Source organism: Oncorhynchus mykiss, chromosome 6 (assembly GCF_057628025.1).
Source record: "Oncorhynchus mykiss isolate SJ-2025 chromosome 6, ASM5762802v1, whole genome shotgun sequence".
Lineage (NCBI taxonomy): Eukaryota > Metazoa > Chordata > Actinopteri > Salmoniformes > Salmonidae > Oncorhynchus > Oncorhynchus mykiss.
In genome coordinates, this window is record NC_143027.1 from 47,811,701 (window position 1) to 47,834,754 (window position 23,054).

General features: G+C 44.7%; 1 protein-coding gene across 1 annotated transcript; it reads right to left on the reverse strand.

The window, feature by feature from the left end:
- Nucleotides 1–7,108: 7,108 nt before the first annotated feature.
- On the reverse strand, nucleotides 7,109–14,404 carry LOC118947740 (uncharacterized). Its single transcript, XM_090239430.1, has 9 exons — nucleotides 14,387–14,404; nucleotides 12,742–12,846; nucleotides 12,521–12,587; nucleotides 12,157–12,310; nucleotides 11,841–11,877; nucleotides 11,423–11,733; nucleotides 8,008–11,014; nucleotides 7,745–7,826; nucleotides 7,109–7,573 (listed from the first exon to the last, which is right to left on the reverse strand). The coding sequence occupies exons 1-9, from the start codon at nucleotides 14,402–14,404 to the stop codon at nucleotides 7,455–7,457; spliced, it is 3,900 nt and encodes a 1,299-aa protein (XP_090095556.1). The 3' UTR covers nucleotides 7,109–7,454.
- Nucleotides 14,405–23,054: the final 8,650 nt, after the last annotated feature.

Consider the following 23,054-nt stretch of genomic DNA (forward strand, 5'->3'; position numbering starts at 1 on the left):
CCACCACTCCTTCATAACGCTGGATCTCTTCATAATGCTGCTCCTCAGTCACTGAGTGCATTTACACTGATGAGATGTCCTGCTTAGCCTAGCTGAAAGGGGAGTTCTAACTAGTCCTGTGGGCACCTAGCTGCTGCCCCCGCTGGGCTTGGACTGGGTCTTGCCCCTCATGGCCCCTCCGCGAGCCTGGCCCTTGGCTGGCTGCTGCTGTACTGGGGACTCTGCTGCAGCGGAAACTGGGGCCTGTTGGGCCGGGCTGTGAGGAGGGGGGGTCTGTATCTGAAACGAGGCAGCTGCAGTCACCACCTGCTGCTGGAGGAGCCTCTGCTGAACTACCTGGGCTGGGCTGTGCCTGCTGGAATCATCTGGATCTGGGGATGTAGTCTGGGTCAGGGCAACCGTCAGGGGCTGGATCTGTTACGAGACAGGAAGAGGGTCACATTAAATCAACTATGACAGACAAAATGAGAAATTGTAGGATTTTTAATGAATTTATTTGAAATTATGGTGAAAAATAAGTATTTGGTCAATAACAAAAGTGTATCTCAATACTTTTGCAATGACAGAGGTCAAACGTTTTCTGTAAGTCTTCACAAGGTTTTCACACACTGTTGCTGGTATTTTGGCCCATTCCTCCATGCAGATCTCCTCTAGAGCAGTGATGTTTTGGGGCTGTTGCTGGGCAACACAGACTTTCAACTCCCTCCAAAGATTTTCTATGGGGTTGAGATCTGGAGACTGGCTAGGCCACTCCAGGACCTTGAAATGCTTCTTACGAAGCCACTCCTTTGTTGCCCGGGCGGTTTGTTTGGGATCATTGTCATACTGAAAGACCCAGCCACGTTTCATCTTCAATGCCCTTGCTGATGGTAGGTTTTGTTACTTTGGTCCCAGCTCTCTGCAGGTCATTCACTAGGTCCCCCCGTGATCATTTTGACCCCACGGGGTGAGATCTTGCATGGAGCCCCAGATCAGTGGTTTTGTATGCCTTCCATTTCCTAATATTTGCTCCCACAGTTGATTTCTTCAAACCAAGCTGCTTACCTATTGCAGATTCAGTCTTCCCAGCCTGGTGCAGGTCTACAATTTTGTTTCTGGTGTCCTTTGACAGCTCTTTGGTCTTGGCCATAGTGGAGTTTGGAGTGTGACTGTTTGAGGTTGTGAACAGGTGTCTTTTATACTGATAACAAGTTCAAACAGGTGCCATTAATACAGGTAACGAGTGGAGGACAGAGGAGCCTCTTAAAGAAGAAGTTGCAAGTCTGTGAGAGCCAGAAATCTTGCTTGTTTGTAGGTGACCAAATACTTATTTTCTACCATAATTTGCAAATAAATTCATTAAAAATCCTACAATGTGATTTTCTGGATTTTCTTTTCTCATTTTGTCTGTCATAGTTGAAGTGTACCTATGATTTAAATTACAGGCCTCTCTCATCTTTTTAAGTGGGAGAACGTGCACAATTGGTGGCTGACTAAATACTTTTTTGCCCCACTGTATGTATGTATGTATGTATGTATGTATGTATGTATGTATGTATGTACACTGCTCAAAAAAAGAAAGGGAACACTAAAATAACACATCCTAGATCTGAATGAATGAAATATTCTTATTAAATACTTTTTTCTTTACATAGGTGAATGTGCTGACAACAAAATCACACAAAAATTATCAATGGAAATCAAATGTATCAACCCATGGAGGTCTGGATTTGGAGTTACACTCAAAATTAAAGTGGAAAACCACACTACAGGCTGATCCAACTTTGATGTAATGTCCTTAAAACAAGTCAAAATGAGGCTCAGTAGTGTGTGTGGCCTCCACGTGCCTGTATGACCTCCCTACAACGCCTGGGCATGCTCCTGATGAGGTGGCGGATGGTCTCCTGAGGGATCTCCTCCCAGACCTGGACTAAAGCATCTGCCAACTCCTGGACAGTCTGTGGTGCAACGTGGCGTTGGTGGATGGAGCGAGACATGATGTCCCAGATGTGCTCAATTGGATTCAGGTCTGGGGAACGGGCGGGCCACTCTGAAACACTCCAGCCACATGAGGTCTAGCATTGTCTTGCATTAGGAGGAACCCAGGGCCAACCGCACCAGCATATGGTCTCACAAGGGGTCTGAGGATCTCATCTCGGTACCTAATGGCAGTCAAGCTACCTCTGGTGAGCACATGGAGGGCTGTGCGCCCCCCCCAAAGAAATGCCACCCCACACCATGACTGACCCATCGCCAAACCAGTCATGCTGGAGGATGTTGCAGGCAGCAGAACGTTCTCCACGGCGTCTCCAGACTCTGTCACATCTGTCACGTGCTCAGTGTGAACCTGCTTTCATCTGTGAAGAGCACAGGGCACCAGTGGCGAATTTGCCAATCTTGGTGTTCTCTGGCAAATGCCAAACGTCCTGCACGGTGTTGGGCTGTAAGCACAACCCCCACCTGTGGACATCGAGCCCTCATACCACCCTCATGGAGTCTGTTTCTGACCGTTTGAGCAGACACATGCACATTTGTGGCCTGCTGGAGGTCATTTTGCAGGGCTCTGGCAGTGCTCCTCCTTGCACAAAGGCGGTGGTAGCGGTCCTGCTGCTGGGTTGTTGCCCTCCTACGGCCTCCTCCACGTCTCCTGATGTACTGGCCTGTCTCCTTGTAGCGCATCCATGCTCTGGACACTACGCTGACAGACACAGCAAACCTTCTTGCCACAGCTCGCATTGATTTTTCCATCCTGGATGAGCTGCACTACCTGAGCCACTTGTGTGGGTTGTAGACTCCGTCTCATGCTACCACTAGAGTGAAAGCACCGCCAGCATTCAAAAGTGACCAAAACATCAGCCAGGAAGCATAGGAACTGAGAAGGGGTCTGTGGTCCCCACCTGCAGAACCACTCCTTTATTGGGGGTGTCTTGCTAATTGCCTATCATTTCCACCTGTTGTCTATTCCATTTGTACAACAGCATGTGAAATGTATTGTCAATCAGTGTTGCTTCCTAAGTGGACAGTTTGATTTCACAGAAGTGTGATTGACTTGGAGTTACATTGTGTTGTTTAAGTGTTCCCTTTATTTTTTTGAGCAGTGTATGTGTGTGTGTGTGTGTGTGTGTGTGTGTGTGTGTGTGTGTGTGTGTGTGTGTGTGTGTGTGTGTGTGTGTGTGTATGTATGTCCTCTCACTGTCAACTGCAATTATTTTCAGCAAACGTAATACGTGTAAATATTTGTACGAACATAAGATTCAAAAACTGAGACAAACTGAATAAGTTCCACAGATATGTGACGAACAGAAATTGAATATTGTGTCCCTGAACGAAAGGGGAAGGGCAAAATCAAAAGTAACAGTCAGTATCTGGTTTGGCCTCCAGCAGCATTAAGTACTGCAGTGCATCTCCTCCTCATGGACTGCACCAGACTTGCCAGTTATTCCTGTGAGATGTTACCCCACTCTTCCATCAAGGCACCTGCAAGATCCCAGACATTTCTAGGGGGGAATGGCCCTGTCCTCTCCATCCGATCTAACAGGTCCTAGACATGCTCAATGGGATTGAGATCCGGGCTCTTTGCTGGCCATGGCAAAACACTGACATTCCTGTCTTGTAGGAAATCAGCCATACTGCTCGTTCTGTGCGTTGTTGCATTGTCATGCTGCAGGGTCATGTCAAGATGAGCCTGCAGGAAGGGTACCACATGAGGGAGGATGATGTCTTCCCTGTAACGCACAGCATTGAGATTGCCTGCAATGACATCAAGCTCAGTCCGATGATGCTGTGACACATCGCCCCAGCCCATGACGGACCCTCCAACTCCAAATCGATCCCGCTGCAGAGTACAGGCCTCTGTAACGCTCATTCTTTCAACGATAAACGCAAATCCGACCATCACCCCTGGTGAAACAAAACCGCGAATCGTCAGTGAAGAACACTTTTTGCCAGTCCTGTCTGGTCCAGCGACGGTGGGTTTGTGCCCATAGGTGACGTTGTTGCCGGTGATGTCTGGTGAGGACCTGCCTTACAACAGGCCTACAAGCCCCCAGTCCAGCCTCTCTCAGCCTATTATTCAGTCTATTCAGTCTGAGCACTGATGGAGGGATTGTGCTTTCCTGGTGTAACTCGGGCAGTTGTTGTTGCCATCCTGTACCTGTCCCGCAGGTGTGATGTTCGCATGTACCGATGCGGGTGTTGTTACACGTGGTCTGTGCAGGTGTTACACGTGGTCTGCCACTGCGAGGACCATCAGCTGTCCGTCCTGTCTCCCTGTAGCGCTGTCTTCGGCGTCTCACACTACGAACATTGCAATTTATTGCCCTGGCCACATTTTCAGTCCTCATGCCTACATGCAGCATGCCTAAGGCATGTTCACGCAGATGAGCAGGAACCCTGGACATCTTTCTTTTGGTGATTTTCAGAGTCAGTAGAAAGGCCTCTTTAGTGTCCTAAGTTTTCATAACTGTGACCTGAATTGCCTACCATCTGTAAGCTGTTAGTGTTCTACAGGTGCATGTTCATTGTTTGGCGCCCCGGATAAACCTCCAGTAGCCGGATGGACAGGTCCACCAGCTGGTCGAAGGTGAGGATGGTGTCTCTGCAGACCAGCTCCCGATGGAGGTCCTTACGTAGACTACAGCGGTAATGGTCGATCAGGGCCCTGTTGCTCCATCCAGCGCCGGCAGCCAGGGTCCTAAACTCCAGCGCAAACTTCTGTGCGCTCCTCATCTCCTGCCTCAGATGGTAGAGTCGCTCACCCACCGCTCTGCCCTCGGGTGGGTGGTCGAATACTGTCCGGAAACAGCGGGTGAACTCCTCAAAATCGTCCAACGCCGCATCTCCCCCTCCACACACAGCGCTGGCCCACTCCAGGGCTTTCCCAGTGAGGCACGAGACAAGGGCGAAACTCTTCTCACGGTCCGATGGAGCTGGGTGGACCGTGACCAGGTACATGCTTAGTTTTTGGAGGAAACCCTGGCATCCGGCAGCATCTCCGTCGTATCCCTGTGGTATGGATAGATGGATCCTGCTAGGTTCAGGTGGGAAAGGGGTGTTCAGGGTAGACCCCGGTTGTGCTGGTAGAGGCGCTGGGAAAACTCCCTGTGTCTCCCAGCGGTCCATATTCTGGACAACGCGATCCATGGCTGCGCTCAGTTTGGAAATCATCGCCACATGTTCCATGACGCGCTCCTCCACCTCCACGGCTGGGGTACCTTCTCCTGCTGACTTCATTTTGGTCAGAGATTCTATCACAGTCGTGTGTATAGGTGGCAGGGAAGTCAGGCACAGGATAATTAAAACTTGGTGGAATGGAGTAGTTTAATAACTTAAAACACATAACTCCAAAACCATGAAATACAATGAAACAAAGTGGGTACGAGGACCCGTCGCGCACCAAATACAAAACACGAATACTGAACATAAAACAATCTCTGACAAAGACATGAGGGAAAACAGACGGTTAAATACACAACAGGTAATGAATGGGATTGAAACCAGGTGTGTAGTAAGACAAGATAAATCCAATGGAAAATGAAAAATGGATCAATGATGGCTAGAAGACCGGTGACGTCAACCGCCGAGCACCGCCCGAACAAGGAGAGGCTTCGACTTCCGCAGAAGTTGTGACACCCACAGGGTGGGCTTTTTCATACATGCAGGATTTTCTTTCCCAATGTACCTCTAAATGTATTCTGCTCAACCAGTATCTCCATCTCAGACAGATGACAACAAATCCCCAGCCGCGATGCTATCCTGACTGAAGCAGTAGGGTATGTGTCAACACAAATATTGATAATATCTCTCTGACTGGAATAAGGTTCTCAATGGCAAGGCTTTTCTTCGGCAAAGAGAGACATCCATACAACGGTAAAAGAGCAAACTGACTCTGAAAGCCCCACCAGCTCTACCCAGTACTGCTTTATCTGCTACGTCGTTATGCGGGAGACTCTGTCAAAGGAGATGAGGATACCAAAACACAATGCTACACTCCAAAGTGCTGCCGTGGGGCCTTCCTGAGCTGAACAAACTAGCTGTAAAACCTCTCGCTTTCACTGGCTTCTAGATCAGAGCGCTTGCATCATTGCTATTTTACAAGAGAATGAGAAATCGACTGAAGGGAAACAGTCAACCATGTTTCTTGTTTGAGAAATTTGACTTCATCTTGCCTCATTCTTAAAAAGTTAGGGATGAAAATGATCTAATACAACAATAAAAAGCTACAACAAACGAACGCACAATTCTGTATTTCATCACGTTCTACCTCTGTCAAGACACACACACACACACACACACACACACACACACACACACACACACACACACACACACACACACACACACACACACACACACACACACAGGGAACAAGAGCAAAAAAGTGCGGTGATTCATCTACTGTCCTTAACACCATGTCAGCTCCTGTCCTCTGAGGTCTGCTCAAACTCCTCCCCCAGGTTTAATGGGACCAGCCATTATGACCCTCAGAGGTTTCCTCTGTGCTGTGGTTTCTGGTTTTATGTCATGCCACAAAAATCCTTCATGCTTAGCTCTGCATTGACCCACAGTGAAATCCTCAAATCCCTCTCTAACACTCACACTCATAACTACAATGACCTGTTACTCTGTTCATGCCTGTGATCAGCCTGATCTCATAGACTAGACATAACATAGTAAATGTAAATCCGGGACACTCAAATTAGTATAATATGTTATGTTTGGTATGGTTATATAAGACAAATGGTTATTTAAGGCAAAAACGAAAGTAGGGTGGTTGGTCAGGGTGGAGGGGTGGGCATACAGTATAACACGGATGTCTAACGATCCAAAGGTTATGATTTTGAATCTCATCACAGACAACTTTAGCTAATTAGCAAACTTTCAACTCCTTACCACTTTTTAGCTACTTTGTAACTACTTAGCATGTTAGCTAACCCTTCCCCTAACCCTTATAGCTAACCCTTCCCCTAACTCTAACCTTAACCCTTTAACCTAACTCCTAAACTTAACTCTAACCTTAACCCTAACCCCTAGCCTAACTAACTTTAACCAGGTAATTTGTTTTTGATGGAAGAGGGAGGTGCAGACATGGGATAGATGGTAGAAGAGCAATGATAGACGCTGCCATCGGTTTTCTGAAAAAAAGTGCCTGATTTTTATTTTTATTTCACCTTTATTTAACCAGGTAGGCTAGTTGAGAACAAGTTCTCATTTACAACTGCGACCTGGCCAAGATAAAGCATAGCAGTGTGAACAGACAACAACACAGAGTTACACATGGAGTAAACAATAAACAAGTCAATAACACAGTAGAAAAAAAAGAAAAAAAGAGTCTATCTACATTGTGTGCAAAAGGCATGAGGAGGTAGGCGAATAATTACAACTTAGCAGATTAACACTGGAGTGATAAATGATCAGCTGGTCATGTGCAGGTAAAGATACTGGTGAATAAGTAGTTCTTCATGCAGCGTAACAGGTTACAGGTTCTTCTTGGTGAAGCGCCTGAATGGCTTCATCATTGCTGAAAAGACCCTGACAATCAAGGATCGTTTTTTGACACGCTGAGATATGGAGGGAGAAACCTCTCCAACTGGAGCTAGAAACACAAGAGAAATGGATGGGGTAAGAGAGAGAGAGAGAGAAAGAGAGAGATGCAGTATAGTAACGTTGAAAAATAACAGTGCTATGAGTTTGGTAGGCATTCCTATGTTTCTAACACACACCTAAACAAAACTACAAGCTATAGCAGAGCTGTAAAAATCCTTACCTATGCAATGTCCATCAGTAGAGGGAATCTCAGTCTGGTCTTGGACTGAATGGCAGTCCTTTTTGTTTCCTCTCTTGGAACGCTAACAAAGAAAGGTAAAGAAAATGGTACAGAGAATAAATAAATGGAACACTTCTGAATCCAAGGCAACAATTTAGTGGTGAATAAAAAATATTTATTTCATGTATTTGTCTTATCATAGCCACATCAATAACATCAGCACCTAACTGGAACAAAAAACATATGCTAACTCCCTGCTATACCTTGAAGTTGATCCTGAGTTTGGTCATTGAAAAGCAAAGGAAGCTCCTTCTTGCTTTCTGCTCAGCCCCCCTCTCTGTCTCAGCCTGGTCTGATGGGTTTGGTCTTGACGCCTCCTTGCATCCCTGTACCAGCTGCTGGGTCAAGGACTTTACCAGGACTCTGTCAAATGCAGGGTCCTGGGAGGAAATAGCTGCTTGCAGGGTGTTATAAGAGCCAAACTCCTCCATGAGGTTTTTATGTACACCTCTGAACACCCTTTGGATGTTCAGGTTCTGGGAATATGCCTGTGTCCTGGATAATCTGGATGCAGCACAGAACTCAGACAGGACTTGTCTGATGAGTTGCTGAGATGTTTCTGTCAGATCTGCTGCCTGTTGGGAGGGTCCATCTAGGGCTGAGGGTCTGATCTCCGATAGCAACCTTATCACCAGTATGGTGACAAAACAGATGCCATCATCTTTGCTGGAATCCATCAAGTACTGCAGTGGGAATGCAGTGGCACTGCTGATGTCCGGGATGATTAAGAGCTCCCTCAGATGGCCAGAGCTGCTAGGGATACACACCTCCTTCTCTTCAATGTCAATCCCCTCTCCCTTTGGTACCAAAAAGGTTCCCTTGCTGGTGAAAGACGGAGTGGAGGATCGAAAAGAGACTTTAGCACTCGGTGGTCGGCTGCTGTCAGTCATTGGACTGTTACGATGCAGGGGTTCATCTGTGTGTGCCATCATCTTTGTCTTTAGGTCACTTGTAGAAATCTCTGGCATTTTAGAGTCCCTGGTGTCGATGCAGGAGCTCCTGACGATGGGGCAGGTCAGATCAAAAGGCACTTTGTCAGGGATGGGAGTGCCAGGGAGGTTGATCTCTAACTCACACTCTGACCTAGGACCCTTTGAAGAGCTGGACAAGGAACTACGACCATTTAAAGAAGTGGATAAAGATGAACAGGTTCGAGGGATGTCTTGGCAGACTTGTTCACTGTCATCCTCACTTTTCTCAATCTCCTTCAGCATAGTTCCTACCATATCATTGATCTGAAGGAGCTCCCTGGAATCCTTCATTCGCCCGAAGTTTGAGATTTCACTCTGGATAGCAACCAGGATTTCCCCAAGGGTCTCTTTGGAAGAAGCCATTTCTGTCCTTTCGGATCCGGATGGCTTCAGCCCTGTGAAGAAATCCTTAAGTGTGTTCTTCATACTGACGCAGATGTTCTTAGCTGTTGACCAAAGCTTCTCCTCTGATATTTTAACACTCAATTCAGTATCATCCAGTTGGGAGCCCCCGTGGGAGCACTGTGAAACTCTCCCACTTCTTTCCAGTAGCACAGTGTCAGTGGACTCATTTTTCTGGAAAATAGTCGCCATTCCTTTGACAAAGGTTTCCACTAATCCAGAGGCTGTATTCTCAGAGGACATGGAGGACATGGATTCTGAAAGGACATGGATCTCTGATGGTGAGCTAGATGATAAGCCAGCCTGCAGACTTTTCTGAAGACCAGTATGGCTGATCTGTGTGATAAAGGAATGACTGGATCTCATCAGCACTTTACTCACTGCCTCTTCTGCCTGAGTCTGAAAGTCATTGCTAGAGAGCTTCTTAATGCTCTGAATCAGACTAGTTGAGGACTCTGTGATTCTGACACTCTCTTCTGAGCTCAGTTGAGAATATTGAGTACTCACGCTCAAGCCTTCATTGGGTGAGGGTGACTGGGAAATAGTATAGTCATCAAGCTTTGATAGGACACCATCAACAAACCAACAAGCCTCTAGGGACTCATCAGATGAACTGACAACGGCTAAGGATTTACTCTCCACTTTTGATAACTCTGACTTGTAGATGGAAAAAACACTGCTAAGGACTTCTTGAGTACTGGTATCCAGATTGGAGAGACAGAGAGCTGGTATTGGTTGGCTCTCTCTGGGAACTCTACTGTGTTCGGTGCTGGGTAACTGGACCTCAACAGTTGAAACAGTTGCCTTTTCCAGGGTGTCTGAAGACTCCCGAAGAGAAGCATCCTTTGACACACCTTCTTCTCGAGCGGCTAGAGTTAAAAGGTCCCTCAGCTTTGCTCGTATACGGCCATAGAGTGTGCCGGCTAGAGAGAAGGTTATCTTCTGTGAAGACCCTGTTTTGTGGTCATTTACAGGAACTGGCCAATCAACTGCTTCACATGTGTCTTCAAATGATGCTATCGTCTCCATGCCTCCCACAAATGCCTTAACAATCACTGTGGCAGTGGAGGTTACAGATGTCAGGGCTGTGCAGCTGGTATTCAGCGGGGCTTCAGTAAGGCTAGGAGCAGCACTAGAAGGCCTAGAGGAAGGAGCCATGCCAGAAGAGCTGCTGACTTTCCTTGTAAGGATGGTGCTCACCGCCTTCAGGGCTTTAGACTGAAAGTCGGGGCTAGAGAGGGTCTGAATCTTTCTGGCCACCACACTGGTAGAGGATCCAGTCTCTTTGAGAAAGTGAGTGGTCCCTTCCTTCCCAGATGGACACTCAACATCTAGGTCACATTGAAGATTGGTCAGAAATTTAGACCCCAAGATTGTCATCTTCTTGGCCAGATCCAATAGGATGTTGAAGTCCTGTGCCATTTTGTCCATTGTGCCGACAATGGCCTCCAGCACATCATCGGTCACAGGGTCCATGAGGGGCTCGATAAACCCTACCCACTCTGGCTCAGATGTTTGGCTCTGTAGCTCGGCCAGGATCTGAACCGAGGCTACCCGAATGACCTCCTTGCCTGCTGCTATGTCCTGACTGTCCATAGGGGGGCAACTCCCCGGGCTGGCCTGAATGGCCACTGAGAGGCCAGAGTTAAGCTGGTGTACCACCTCCCCCACGATAGCACAGCTCAACTCGGAGGAGCTGGAGGAGGTGGGGTTGGAGTGACCCTCAACCAGGGATATCAGAAGGCTCTCTTCCGTTACCCCAAAAAGAGCCTTCAGAGGCTCCTCCATGAGGGGAGCCTCTCTAGTTGCAGGCAAGCTCTGCAATGAGGTCTGGGACCTTGAAGATAAACACACAATCACCACTTAAGCCATGCAAATGTAACCAACTGTATCTAATCTGGGTCATTAGTGAGCCTGAAAACCAAATTAGAGCAATGATGGATTACTTCTCATACCACCTTAGTTCTAGAAGCCTAAAGCCAACTGACACGATTTTTTGCCTGATTTTTATGTTTGTACGACATCAGAATATGATTATTTCTGAATGGCATGTACCTGATCTATTTATTCATAGATGACTTCATGGCTTACCCAGTTAAAAATGACTTTCACCTGGACCCACCCCCAGTGGCAACATTTCTGAACAGAACTTAAAACTACAAGGTGTGAATTCCAAGTTAATAATGTATGATAAGTATGGATCAGGTCTTGCAATTATTATGTTGAAATATTGCTGTGAACATACCTCTTAGGCGAACAGCATGGTGATGAGGTTCTGCGAGTGGATTTTTGGCGGCATCCTGCACTGCCATTACTCCTCCTCTCCTTAGTCCAGTAGTTCATCTCACTGATCAGCAGCCTTTTCTCTCTCTCATCCAGACCGCCTAAGGAATCCTCAGACCCTGTCAGAGAGCACTGTGATTCTGGGGAGGTTGCCCCACTCCTCAGGTTCACCCCCATGATACGAGCTAGCGCTGGTAGGAGAATGCGGAGGGCTGTCTGGGTCACGACTTTAACAATCTTCAGACACAGCATGGAGAGCTGCTCGAATGTGAGCTATGGCCAACAAACAGAGTAATGTTTTTGTCAATCAAGCAATTCCATGACACCATTCCCTATATAGCGCACAACTTTTGACCAGAACCTTATGTGGAGAGACTTACATTATTTTTCATGCCCTGCTGAATCACTCTCCATTGGCTAGAGAAAAGAAAGGAAACATATTTTACCTGCACACTGGTGTTGAGTTAGTGGAGTCACTAGATAGCCATGTCAGGGAAAATAAACGTGTATTTATTTAAGCAATTAGCAAGTCCATGAGATATTTTGTTCTTGATTTACAGGAAGAGTTAGGTGTGTGGTTACAGTGATGTTAGGGTTAGGTGTAGTGTTTGAAATCCCATTTGTGGTTAGAAGGTGCACTATGACTATAAATTCAGAGTTGTTGTATGTGAGGTTGGAAAAAGACATGGGACTTGCTCATCAGTTAGACTCCTCAGGAAGGAGAGGAGGATTGGGGCACAGCATGTCCCAATCTTGAGAGAAGGCATTAGAGTCCTCTGAGCCTCCTTCTCCAGCTGCTCAATGATAGATCCCCTTTCCCGGAAACCACACCCGGGTGTCTGAGAAGACTCTGGGAAACCGCAAAGAGAAATCTAAAGTTGAATCTGAACTTGATCCCTAATTTCCTTCACCTTTAGGGATTTGATTGCACTGGACAGGTAAAAGCACATCTCTCTGCAGGCCTCCACTATATTGCTTTCACCTATATAGATACTATCTACTCAGATCGGTGCTGATGAATTTGAACACAACCTGCACCCAACATGAAGTAATCTCGGACCTGCACCAATGCTGCTGTCCTCCTCCACGGAAGTCTTCTTGGCACCGCCACTGGACTTACGTTTAGCCTACATGACAACAGATTATAGGTCTAATAGCAGATCTAAGGTCAGTGTAGCGTCTCCTCCTAATGCTTTAAGGCTAGGATTTAGTGATAGTAAACTAATCCTAGATCTGTGCCTAAGTAGGCAGAGCATGTGTAAAGGACAGCATATTTCTTACCTTGCCTCCTGTCCTGTTCTTGTTGGTCTCATGTGTCTCTGTTTCATCCTTCATGTTCTCCACGACTTTATTTTGGTCATCCGGGGGATCGTCCCATTTCACGCTCTGGTGGATAAATAAGAGGTCAATATCAGTCCTAGGTTGTGACTTTATGAAACAACTTATTCGCTCCTATTTTAAACAAAACGGCAATAGTGGTCAGATTTCAGGCCATGGATCAAACCAGTGAGACCTATTGCTGTGTTGGTGACCTACTATATTGTTAGTAATTTCTCCTCTAAACTCAAAATAGGCAAATGAACTATACCTTGCTGTCATCTGACATGATGAGTGGCTTATTGTTGTAGGCTGTTTAGAGGAAATACTAATACCTCCTTTGAAAAAACGTCAGTGAACCATCGGCAGACAACTGAAGTGAATATGAACGTCCTTGAATTATGCCAAAGCATTGTTGAATACTCGATTCCGATTGGCTGAAGCCAGAGCATTCTTCAAAGATGTCATACACACATGATGTCACAATTAGGCCTAAGTCTAATATCTATATGAATTGTCAATTTCATTAGAAAACAAATCAAAGCTTGTCAAAGTTCTGCCAAACGAAAATATGTCTAAGTGCACGTTTTTGCGTTTAATTTATGGTTTATCATGCATCGTCATTCATAACCATATACAAAAACGTAACTCGCTGCCATCCATTAGCTATAATTCTGAGGTTGTAGATCTGCAAAACTAGAACGTGCAATAAATTATAACCACTTGCAGAATAATTTCAAATCAAAGACGTTCCGCTGCATAGAGCTGACACGTTTCTTGGCGTCAGGGGACAGTGCCATGGTTCTGAAATGTTTCGAGTCTGGGCAGCACCTGAGACCGCGGCATGGTGCTGAAATGGAGCAGGGCTCAGTTCTATGGATATCTCATGCGGATTTTCCTGCTAGCCTATGTATAACGATACTATAATTACATTATTTTCATCCATCCGTCAACACAAATGGCATGTCAACGTTCCCCAAATAATAATGCAATGAAGCCAAGCCGAGATGTATGGTTCTTCATCCAGAGTACGAAGCACCACTGTATCATCTAAAACCTTCAGAGAGATCCCTTAAAACTGTAGTATAAATTCTCCACGGCTGTTATGGTAGCTAGGTTAATTTAGCGAGACATGGACAAATCCAACACATAGCGTTTCTACTGAGTCCTGCTTAGAGGTGACTGACCGTCATGTTGCTAGTTGTAATGACGCTTTTAAAACAAGAATAGTTATTTGTAATTGCTCTGGGAGCTAATTATTGCAGAGCCCAGCTACACATCCTGCTCGCTGGGCTCATTATGGACAGCCATTGAGCAGTTCAGGTGAAAAAGTCAGCCAGATCTGATCCCTATAACATACATGATACTAGGATCCTGTAGCAACCTGCCGGCCTGCACAATCCTCCATGGCACGAATGCTACACGCGCAATATGGTATGCTAACATCCCACAACAATTCCCCAATTGGAATTACTTGCCTAAACTTCCAATCATACTTATTTTCTAATATCAACCATAGTTTCTGCACTTAAGGCAGACTTGCCATTAGAACAAGATGGGATTAGGACAACTGTAAAGCTCATTAAACGTAGGCTAAAATGAACCTTACCTGGCTGTCGTCAGCCATTATGTGTAGCCCGTTAATTAAGGCTCTGAGCCTCTGATACTGCAGCTGTTCTGATAGGCTACTGTAGCTGTTCTGTAACTGTTAAACTAGTCTAATCGTATCCGTTGGAAACTGGTCAGTGAACCGTCCTCAAACACAATGAACTGATGACAATATGGACATGAACCTTCACATTAAGATATCAAATACATGACGTCAGATATGCCTAGAGGTATTGTTGACTTATCATAGTGTCACAGTACGTGCTGTTGACAGCCTGCCCCGAAATCAAAAAGGAACATGGATTTTGTGAAATCTGTTGTGAATGTATCGGGAATGTTTTTACAATTATATAACTGCCTTCATTTTACTGGACCCCATGAAGAGTAACTGCTGCAGCTAAAGGGGATCCACAATAAATACAAACCCAATGCACCATGTATCAACTTGTTTTGACATATCACATGGGATATGACAGTTCCTGATTCTGAGATACTGTAAATCAACAGACCTTGAGAGGAGATAAAACATCATCTGTTGATCTATTTCACAGGTTGCCATGCATGTGATAATGTTATGCACCACGTAAATATACATTGCCTAAGGCTGCAGTGCTATACTCCATGGAGACAGTGCTCAATGTTCATTTTACATGATGGATATATGCTACTCCATTTCATACAATCAATCATCAATCAATCAGTACAATTTATTTATAAAGCCCTTTTTACATCAGCAGATGTCACAAAATGCTTATTCCGACACCCAGCTTAAAACCTCAAATAGCATGCAATGCAGATTTAGAAGCACGGTGGCTAGGAAAAACTCTCTAGAAAAACAGGAACCTAGGAAGAAACCTAGAGAGGAACCAGGCTCTGAGGGGTGGCTAGTCCTCTTCTGGCTGTGCCGGTGGAGATTATAAGTGTACATGGCCAGATCGTAAGGCCAGATCGTTATTCAAGTACTGTAGTTCAAACATTCTTCATAGATGACCAGCAGAGTCAACAACATAATGTGGTTACAGAGGGTGCAACAGGTCAGCACCTCCGGAGTAATTGTCAGTTGGCTTTTCATAGCCGAACATTCAGAGGTCGAGACAAAAGGTGTGGTAGAGGGAGAGAGAGAGGTGGGGGAGAGGGAGAGAGAGAGCGAAGATCGAAACAGCAGGTCCATGACAAGGTATCACGTCTGGAGAACACACATGCCTCTTCATGTGATACATAATGTTTGGCTGTGCTAAGTGTTATCTTATGGGTTTGGTGATTGTTCTGTGTGAAGCCGTATTCTGCATTGCATCATGGAATGTGATGTGAAATCCCTGGGCCTATGGCTGTTGAAGATACTCCACTGCACTGCCCTTCTCCCCCGATTGCTCAGTTTGGCCTGGCGGCCAGCTCTAGGAAGAGTCTTGGTGGTTCCAGACTTCTTCCGTTTAAGAATGATGGGGGCCACTGTGTCCTTGGGGACCTTCAATATTGCAGAAACGTTTTGGTACCCTTCACCAGATCTGTGTCTTGACACAATCATGTCTCTGAGCTCTGGACAATTCCTTCGACCTCATGGCTTGGTTTTTGCTCTGACATACACTGTCAACTGTTGGACCTTATAGTTTCAACATATAGAAAACATCTCAGAGGGTTGATCTAGCTGCAGATAGCTAATTCTCCTCTATGTGTTTTCCCCTTGCTGCTAATAAGCTCTTACCAATCTAACTAAATTAATAGAGAACATCTGGTTATCTGACAGTCTATGCAGCAACTATTGTATTAGAGTCAAGCTGTGGTTATTTTATTTATTTTCCTAGACAAGTCAGTTCAGAACAAATTCTTATTTACAATGACAGCTTAGGAACAGTGGGTTAACTACCTTGTTCAGGAGCAGAACGTCATATTTTTACATGGTTAGCTCAGGGATCTGACCTAGCAACCTTTCAGTTACTGGCCCAATGCTCTAACCACAAGGCTACCTGCTGCCCCAAGTCCTGCCAACTCAAAAACTGCACAATAAATGTGTAACCAAGGGGGAACTAGTGCATTTCTCTGAGAAAATCTGCTTCAGTATTATCAATCTTCCAAAACACTTGAAATTCTTGTAAAATCAATGGCATTTATTTGATCAAATAGACTTTGAAAGGGTAGACATGCAGAAATTCCTCTTGTCAAAAGTCTTGCTGTTACATAAGTAGTTCTTCATGCAGCGTAACAGGTTACAGGTTCTTCTTGGTGAAGCGCCTAAATGGCTTCATCATTGCTGAAAAGACCCTGACAATCAAGGATCGTTTTTTGACAGATATGGAGGGAGAAACCTCTCCAACTGGGGGGGGGGGGGGGGGGGGGGGAAGAGATGCAGAATAGTAACGTTGAAAAATAACAAGTGCTATGAGTTTGGTAGGCATACCTATGTTTCTAACACACACCTAAAGCAAAACTACAAGCTATAGCAGAGCTCTTAAACATCCTTACCTATGCAATGTCCATCAGTAGAGGGAATCTCAGTCTGTTACTGGACTGAATGGCAGTCCAGCTGAGTAGGCCGGGTAGGCGGGGAGGTGGGCCTTAGGGATAGCTTTGGCACTGGATGCCACGATGAGTGCAAGCTAGCTGTGAGCTAGTTAGCTGCAAGCTGTGATCTAGCTGTGAAGATCAGAAGTAGTGGTCCAGGGATTACGGCAGGAATCCGGCGTTGTTGTGGAGAGACAGTCCGATACTAGTAGACTGGCAGTGACATGCTTTTCGGGATATACAATTAGCTATGGTGGAAGAAAAGGTAAGTGAAATATAGGGGAAGGTAGAACATGTTTTACAGTAAGTTTAAAGTTGTTTTCACCAATTTAGCTCTGATAGGCCTTTGGCAATCCAAGCTTTTGGGATCGTACTCAAGGCTACTTGGTTTAGGCCTGGCTATAGCCTAGGGATACAGTCCAATAATATCTCCCTTCTCCTGAAGTGTACACTCTCGTTCGTATCTTCCTACAAATCTAAAATAATTAGATTGGTGGAGGCATGGGCTAAAGAGGAATATGCTACCAAATAGCACCTTATTCCCTAATGTAGGCCTACTTTTAAGGAATGCACTATAAGGAATAGATCATACAACTGGCTCACTAAATGGGGTACCGAAATACATCCAAAAGAGGTCGACACGAAATTAGACTAGGTTTATTTCTGTTTTGACCTACTGAGTCGCAGTGCTTAGTGAACAGATTTCAATGTGGGCCTAGCTGTATCGAAAACGGTTGATGGGGAAAGTGTGTAATCTGATCAATATATTTCCCCCCCAATATTAATGAGAGAATGGGAATGTGCATAAAGGTCTAACATTCCATGACGTGGTATGAAGTTCTTAATTCGTCAGTGGCTGCAATATTGTCCTCAGTAAACACAACATGAGTGAAAACAACACAGATAAGGACAAGTTTTTCGAGATATAAAAAATACTGTATGCTATTATGGATGAAGAAAAGGTAGGTTAAATGACACTAAATATTTGGGAATGTAACTAAGGAAAACGTCATTTAAGATAACATAGGCTATTGCAAAACAAATGTCTAATTCTCTCTATTAAGTCAATCACCAGTTTAGCTCTGATATGGCTGTAGCTCTATGATGTCCTTTGCAAGAATCTAATCTGACATTGACATGAAATTCCTATGTCCTTCAGGTAGTACAGAGAGATGATGAGGATCCCCCGAGGGAGGGGAGGGAGGTTGTTGAGGAAGAACCAGTGGCCCAGCTCAAGAAGGAGCCCAAGAAGACAGGAAAGGTAAAATGGCAGGAGTGACAGGGCAACTACTAGACTAGTAACACTCAATTGTCACAATAGCTGCATTGACCTGATGTAACATGTCTATTATTTGTGATCTGGAATCTATTCTATTCTATCCAAGGCGAAGAGGAAAAGTAGTGCCAAGAAGTCAGGGGAGCAGGGCACTGATACGGATCCAGGTCATAGATTTTCCCTCTGTAGTATGTTGGTTCTCTAAACTTTAATATCATAGATAAAGGTCATGTTAGAAACTGTAGTCAGTAAGAAATGTTGCATGGGTAGTTTTATTCAATAGTCCTATTGTAGCAATTTTATCAAAGTATTGTATTAAGAGAAAAGCGTCTGACTTATCCTGAATTGTCCTATATGGTAATAACATATTTAGGATTGAGGAATAAACACCCGGACAGAGGATCTGTTATTGAGCTCTTGGAGAAGAATGCTCTTAAGGCTGCATTCGGCCCAGGCAACAAAGATGAGATGGAGGACTGCTACCCAATCCTCATCTCGTTCATGCGCAATCTTACTGATGAGTATGTTAGAACCATGTTTTGCTCTAGCCTCACATATTTTGTGCAGAAGGAAATAAAAAGTAAGTAAAACACATTTATTTTTTCTTTTCTAGGCAATGGCAAGTGATCTATAAAGGATTTAAAAAACCTGTAAGTTTCTCCATCAGCCTTTGACCTTTGATTTGGGAATGTTGTGTTGAATCAAGAGAGAGGAATTAACCATAGTTCTATTCTGCTATTACGTTCATTAATCTGTCATACTTCATCCAACTTTGAATTCAGTCACAGATAAGGAAAACGATGTTGGTGAAATGCATTCTGTTCAATCTAGAATACTTTACATCAGAGTCTCATTGCCAAACCTGCTGTGTTCTGTTTTGTTTGTGCAATGCAGATGACAAAGGAACAGCTTGCAAAATTGTGCAAGACCATTGTCAACTTCATTGCACAGACCACCCTGCAGATCCTGCTGCCGGCCCTGGCCTGCATTCTAGGGGTGACGGGCTTTTATGACAACGCTGACTCACTCAAGAGGGGTGGCAGTGCAAGATCCTTCACTGCCTTTGAGTAGAAAAGACTGGAGCTCATCCAGGAAGTTAAATATTTGGCGAAGTAACTGTGGCGGCAGGGCTCTCCGACCAAGGTCTAGCACACCCTCTTCCAAGAGGTACTGTATGTTCCCCATAATGTGTGTGTGTGTGTGTGTGCAGTTAATCCGAACCCTCAAACTGATGAACAATAATTTCCCCATTTCAATATTTTCCAGCTTTCTAACAGGTGTGTTTTGCAATATCTAATGCACACATATAAATTACATTTAGAATACTCAATTATAATGCTTGTTAGATTTGTTAGCACTAAGATATCGATTTTCCAACTTCAGACAGCAATTAACATGCTTTGCTTGTTCATTTTAAAGTTCCCAGACCTCACTGAAAGTCCACCTGGGAATGCCAGAGGACAGTATCATCAGCAGTGTCCAGGAGCAACTGTCAAAATCTGACCAAATGGTGGCTGCAGGACAGCTTTCACAAATAGATAAAGTGGTTGGAACTATGCTGGAGAACATTGAGAAGATAAGCAGCGAATGTGGCGAGGAATTGGTCTATCAAGAGTCACTGCGGTCTTCCTCCTCGTTGTCATTCTCAACTGCCAAATCACAGAAGACAGAGTGGGAATTTGCACTCCCATTCCTTCTGAGTTACCCGAGAGTACTGCTCAGCCCATTGTAAGATGCTCAGTCATTGACATGAGCGAATCTACTAAGCCAAAAACAATGGTGTGTGATGCCAGAACAAGCATGTTTGCCATAGCCGATACCATCATGAAGAAGGTATATCCAGAGGCAGAAGGGCAGGTTACATCTCACCCTGATCTAACAGATCCAATAGCTAGACTGGAGGAGCTCATATCTCAGGGTAGGATTGGTGCTCTCTCCCGTGATCTCAGTCACCAAGTCAACCGCATAATTTCCGATAGCAACTTGACCCCTCTGGGACTGACAGTGGCGGCTGGAAAGAGTGCATCTGATACCATCCTTTCGAAGCTGAAGAGGAATGACAAGGTGGGGAAGCACACAACTTACGAGCTGGTTCAGCTGTTTGTAGAGGAGTCTGTTAAGTGCCTCCTGCTTCCTAGTTTTGTGCCCTATTCAACTTCAATAAGTTTGGCTCAGGGGGCCAAGGTGTTGGCTAGAGTGTCTGAAGATAGAATTTCTAGCTCTTCTTCTTCATCAGTATTTAGTGACACAGTCAGTCTCTTTACCAAAGTTATGGTAAGCCAGGTCATGTACTCTGTGGATTCTGATGCAGAAAGTAGAGGATCCTCTCCAACTGAATCTCTCCAAACATCTGAAACCACTATATCTGATGTAGGCAATCTATTGAGTGGCAAGTCCTCCCCTCGGCTGTCTCCTTCTGGCACCATTATGGCAACAAGCGAGACCTCCAATGCAGCACAAATCTTGAAGGCCAACATTGATGGAGAGGAAGTGGATTCCACCAGTCATTCTGGTGTAGCTCAAAACATTGTCAGGGACGATATGTCAACCAGCCCAGACATGGTCAAAGATGTCACACTTCCAACCCCATCCTCTGATAACTTGGGCAGTGATGATGACGTCACCGGCCTCATCAGCATGTTAGTAATGAGAATTCTAACAGAAATCCAAACCCCAGCAGAAGATTACCCAGTTGACGCAAGTCACAAGACCTGATCCCTAAAGTTATGGAGGTCTTCTGTGCATGGTCAGGCTGCTCTGAGACACAAGCCTATCCAGAGAACTTGAGGATTCATAAAGTCTACAGAGTCGTCTATAAAAATCTGTTGGAGGAGTTTGGCTCGGAGAAAATCCTCCAACAGGCCGTGTCGACTCAGGACTCTTCATTTGATAGGATTCTTGTCAAGTCTTTGAGTGAAGCGCTTCTCCACAGATGTAATGAGGCATTGAGGGCAGCCTCAAGAACATCAGTCAAAACCACTGGGCCTAAGGCTCTTCCACTGGCTGAGGATGTGAGGGCTAGCAGCGGGAAACTATCTTTTCTACAAAGGCTGGTCAGGCTGACAAGCAACTTAAAGGTACAGCAAACGTATTTAAATGAACAGTTGTGAGTAAACAATGCTATTCAGTGTAAAAATATAAAACCATCCGTTCATTCCAAAACCAATCATAAATGTTGTTGTGCTGGTCTGGTAGGTGTGATTGTTATCATCATGAGGTTGTTCAGCTGTGACATTTTTTAAAACATGTTTTTCTCTTTAAATACTTAGCTATTCAAGAAGGGGAACAAGAAGGATTCCCACCGCTCTGAATCAGAACAAGTACAGACCACTGCTGAAGATGGCATGCGTAAGTTCACACAACAGGACAACAGTCTGTTTGAGATATTGGTGTACAAAGAAATGCCACTTCAAAATAACCTTACAAAGGTTATATATGCAATCAGTAGTCATCTCTTATGTAAAAGTAATTATATTCTCCAAAACTCAAGCTGTTGGTTCTCATTTATCAGTGTCAGTTATGTTGAGTTGTAACATACATTACATCATTTCTGAATTAAAGTGCATGTAAACTCTCTCTCTCTCTTCTGTAGTGCCCAGCATAGTGCCACATGCTGCCATGTCTGCACTGCCAAAGGATCTCCCCGCCAGCTCCCAACAGGAGACGCCTCACAAACGTCCACTTCTCGTCAGGATGTTTTCTGCCATCTCCAAAGGCCTGTTCAAGCCCTTCAAACAGTCCTTAAAGACCAAGTAACTTCAGACAATTTATTAAATGTCATTCATTGCATTAAATTGGCCTTTGTCTTCTTATGTGCTCCCGTTAACAGACCAGATTACAATACTGGTCTTTTAAATGTTAGCAGTGATAGCAACATTAACTATAGTGGTGTGTGTATAGCCCTTCTTCACAGTCTGACTCTTCTGACACTGTGTGACATGCCCTCTGATCCAGTGATCTAGGATATTCTGAGTGGCTTTAGGCCTGAATCTCTGCCCTCCTGCCCAAATAAATGTTTTCTCTTCTGATATATCTGCCACTGTCAGCAGCCAGCAGGGGAAAACAGACAGCGCTGTTGAGAGCTTTCTTTTCTCCCTCATGACTAAAACACTGAGAAAGGCTTTTATCTATTGCAGCATATTCCATCTTTTGATTTAACCTATTATACGGTAGAAGTACCCATTATTTCCCAACGGTTATATCACAGGAAATGTGTTATAAAAAGTAAACTTCCGGAAAGTATTCAGACCACTTGACTTTTTCCACATTGTTACGTTACAGCCTTATTCTAAAATTGATACAAATATTTTTTCCTCTCATTAACATCTCATGACAAAGCGAAAAGTGTAGAACATTTGAGCAAATTTATAAAGAATAAAAACAGAATTACCTTGTTTAAATAATTATTGAGACCCTTTGCTATAAGACTCGAAATTGATCTCAGGTGCATCCTGTTTCCATTGATCATCCTTGAGATGTTTCTACAACTTGTTTGGAGTCCTGTGGTAAATTCAATTGATTGGACATGATTTGGAAAGAAACACAGACCTGGGGGAAGGGTATGAGAAACAATATTCTCTGATCTGATGATACCGAGATTGAACTCTTTGGCCTGAATCAGGATCCTGGGAAAGATGAACGGAGCAAAGTACAGAGATCCTTGATGAAAACCTGCTCCAGAGGTTCATCTTCCAACAGGACAACGACCCTAAGCACACAGCCAAGACAATACAGGAGTGGATTCGGGACAAGTCTCTGAATGTCCATGAATGGCCCAGCCAGAGCCCGGACCTGAACCCAATCGAACATCTCTGGAGAGACCTGAAAAAACTGCAGCGACTCTCCCCATCCAATCCGACAGAACATGAGAGGATCTGCAGAGAAAAATGGGAGA

Bases quoted from the DNA above. Each gene is read 5' to 3' on its own strand.
- LOC118947740 (XM_090239430.1), bottom strand. The intron at 11,878-12,156 runs GCAAGTCCCATG...TCTTTTCTCTAG, and splicing joins CTGAGGAGTCTAACTGATGA to CCAATGGAGAGTGATTCAGC. The intron at 7,574-7,744 runs GTAAGGATTTTT...TTGTGTTTCTAG, and splicing joins TACTGATGGACATTGCATAG to CTCCAGTTGGAGAGGTTTCT.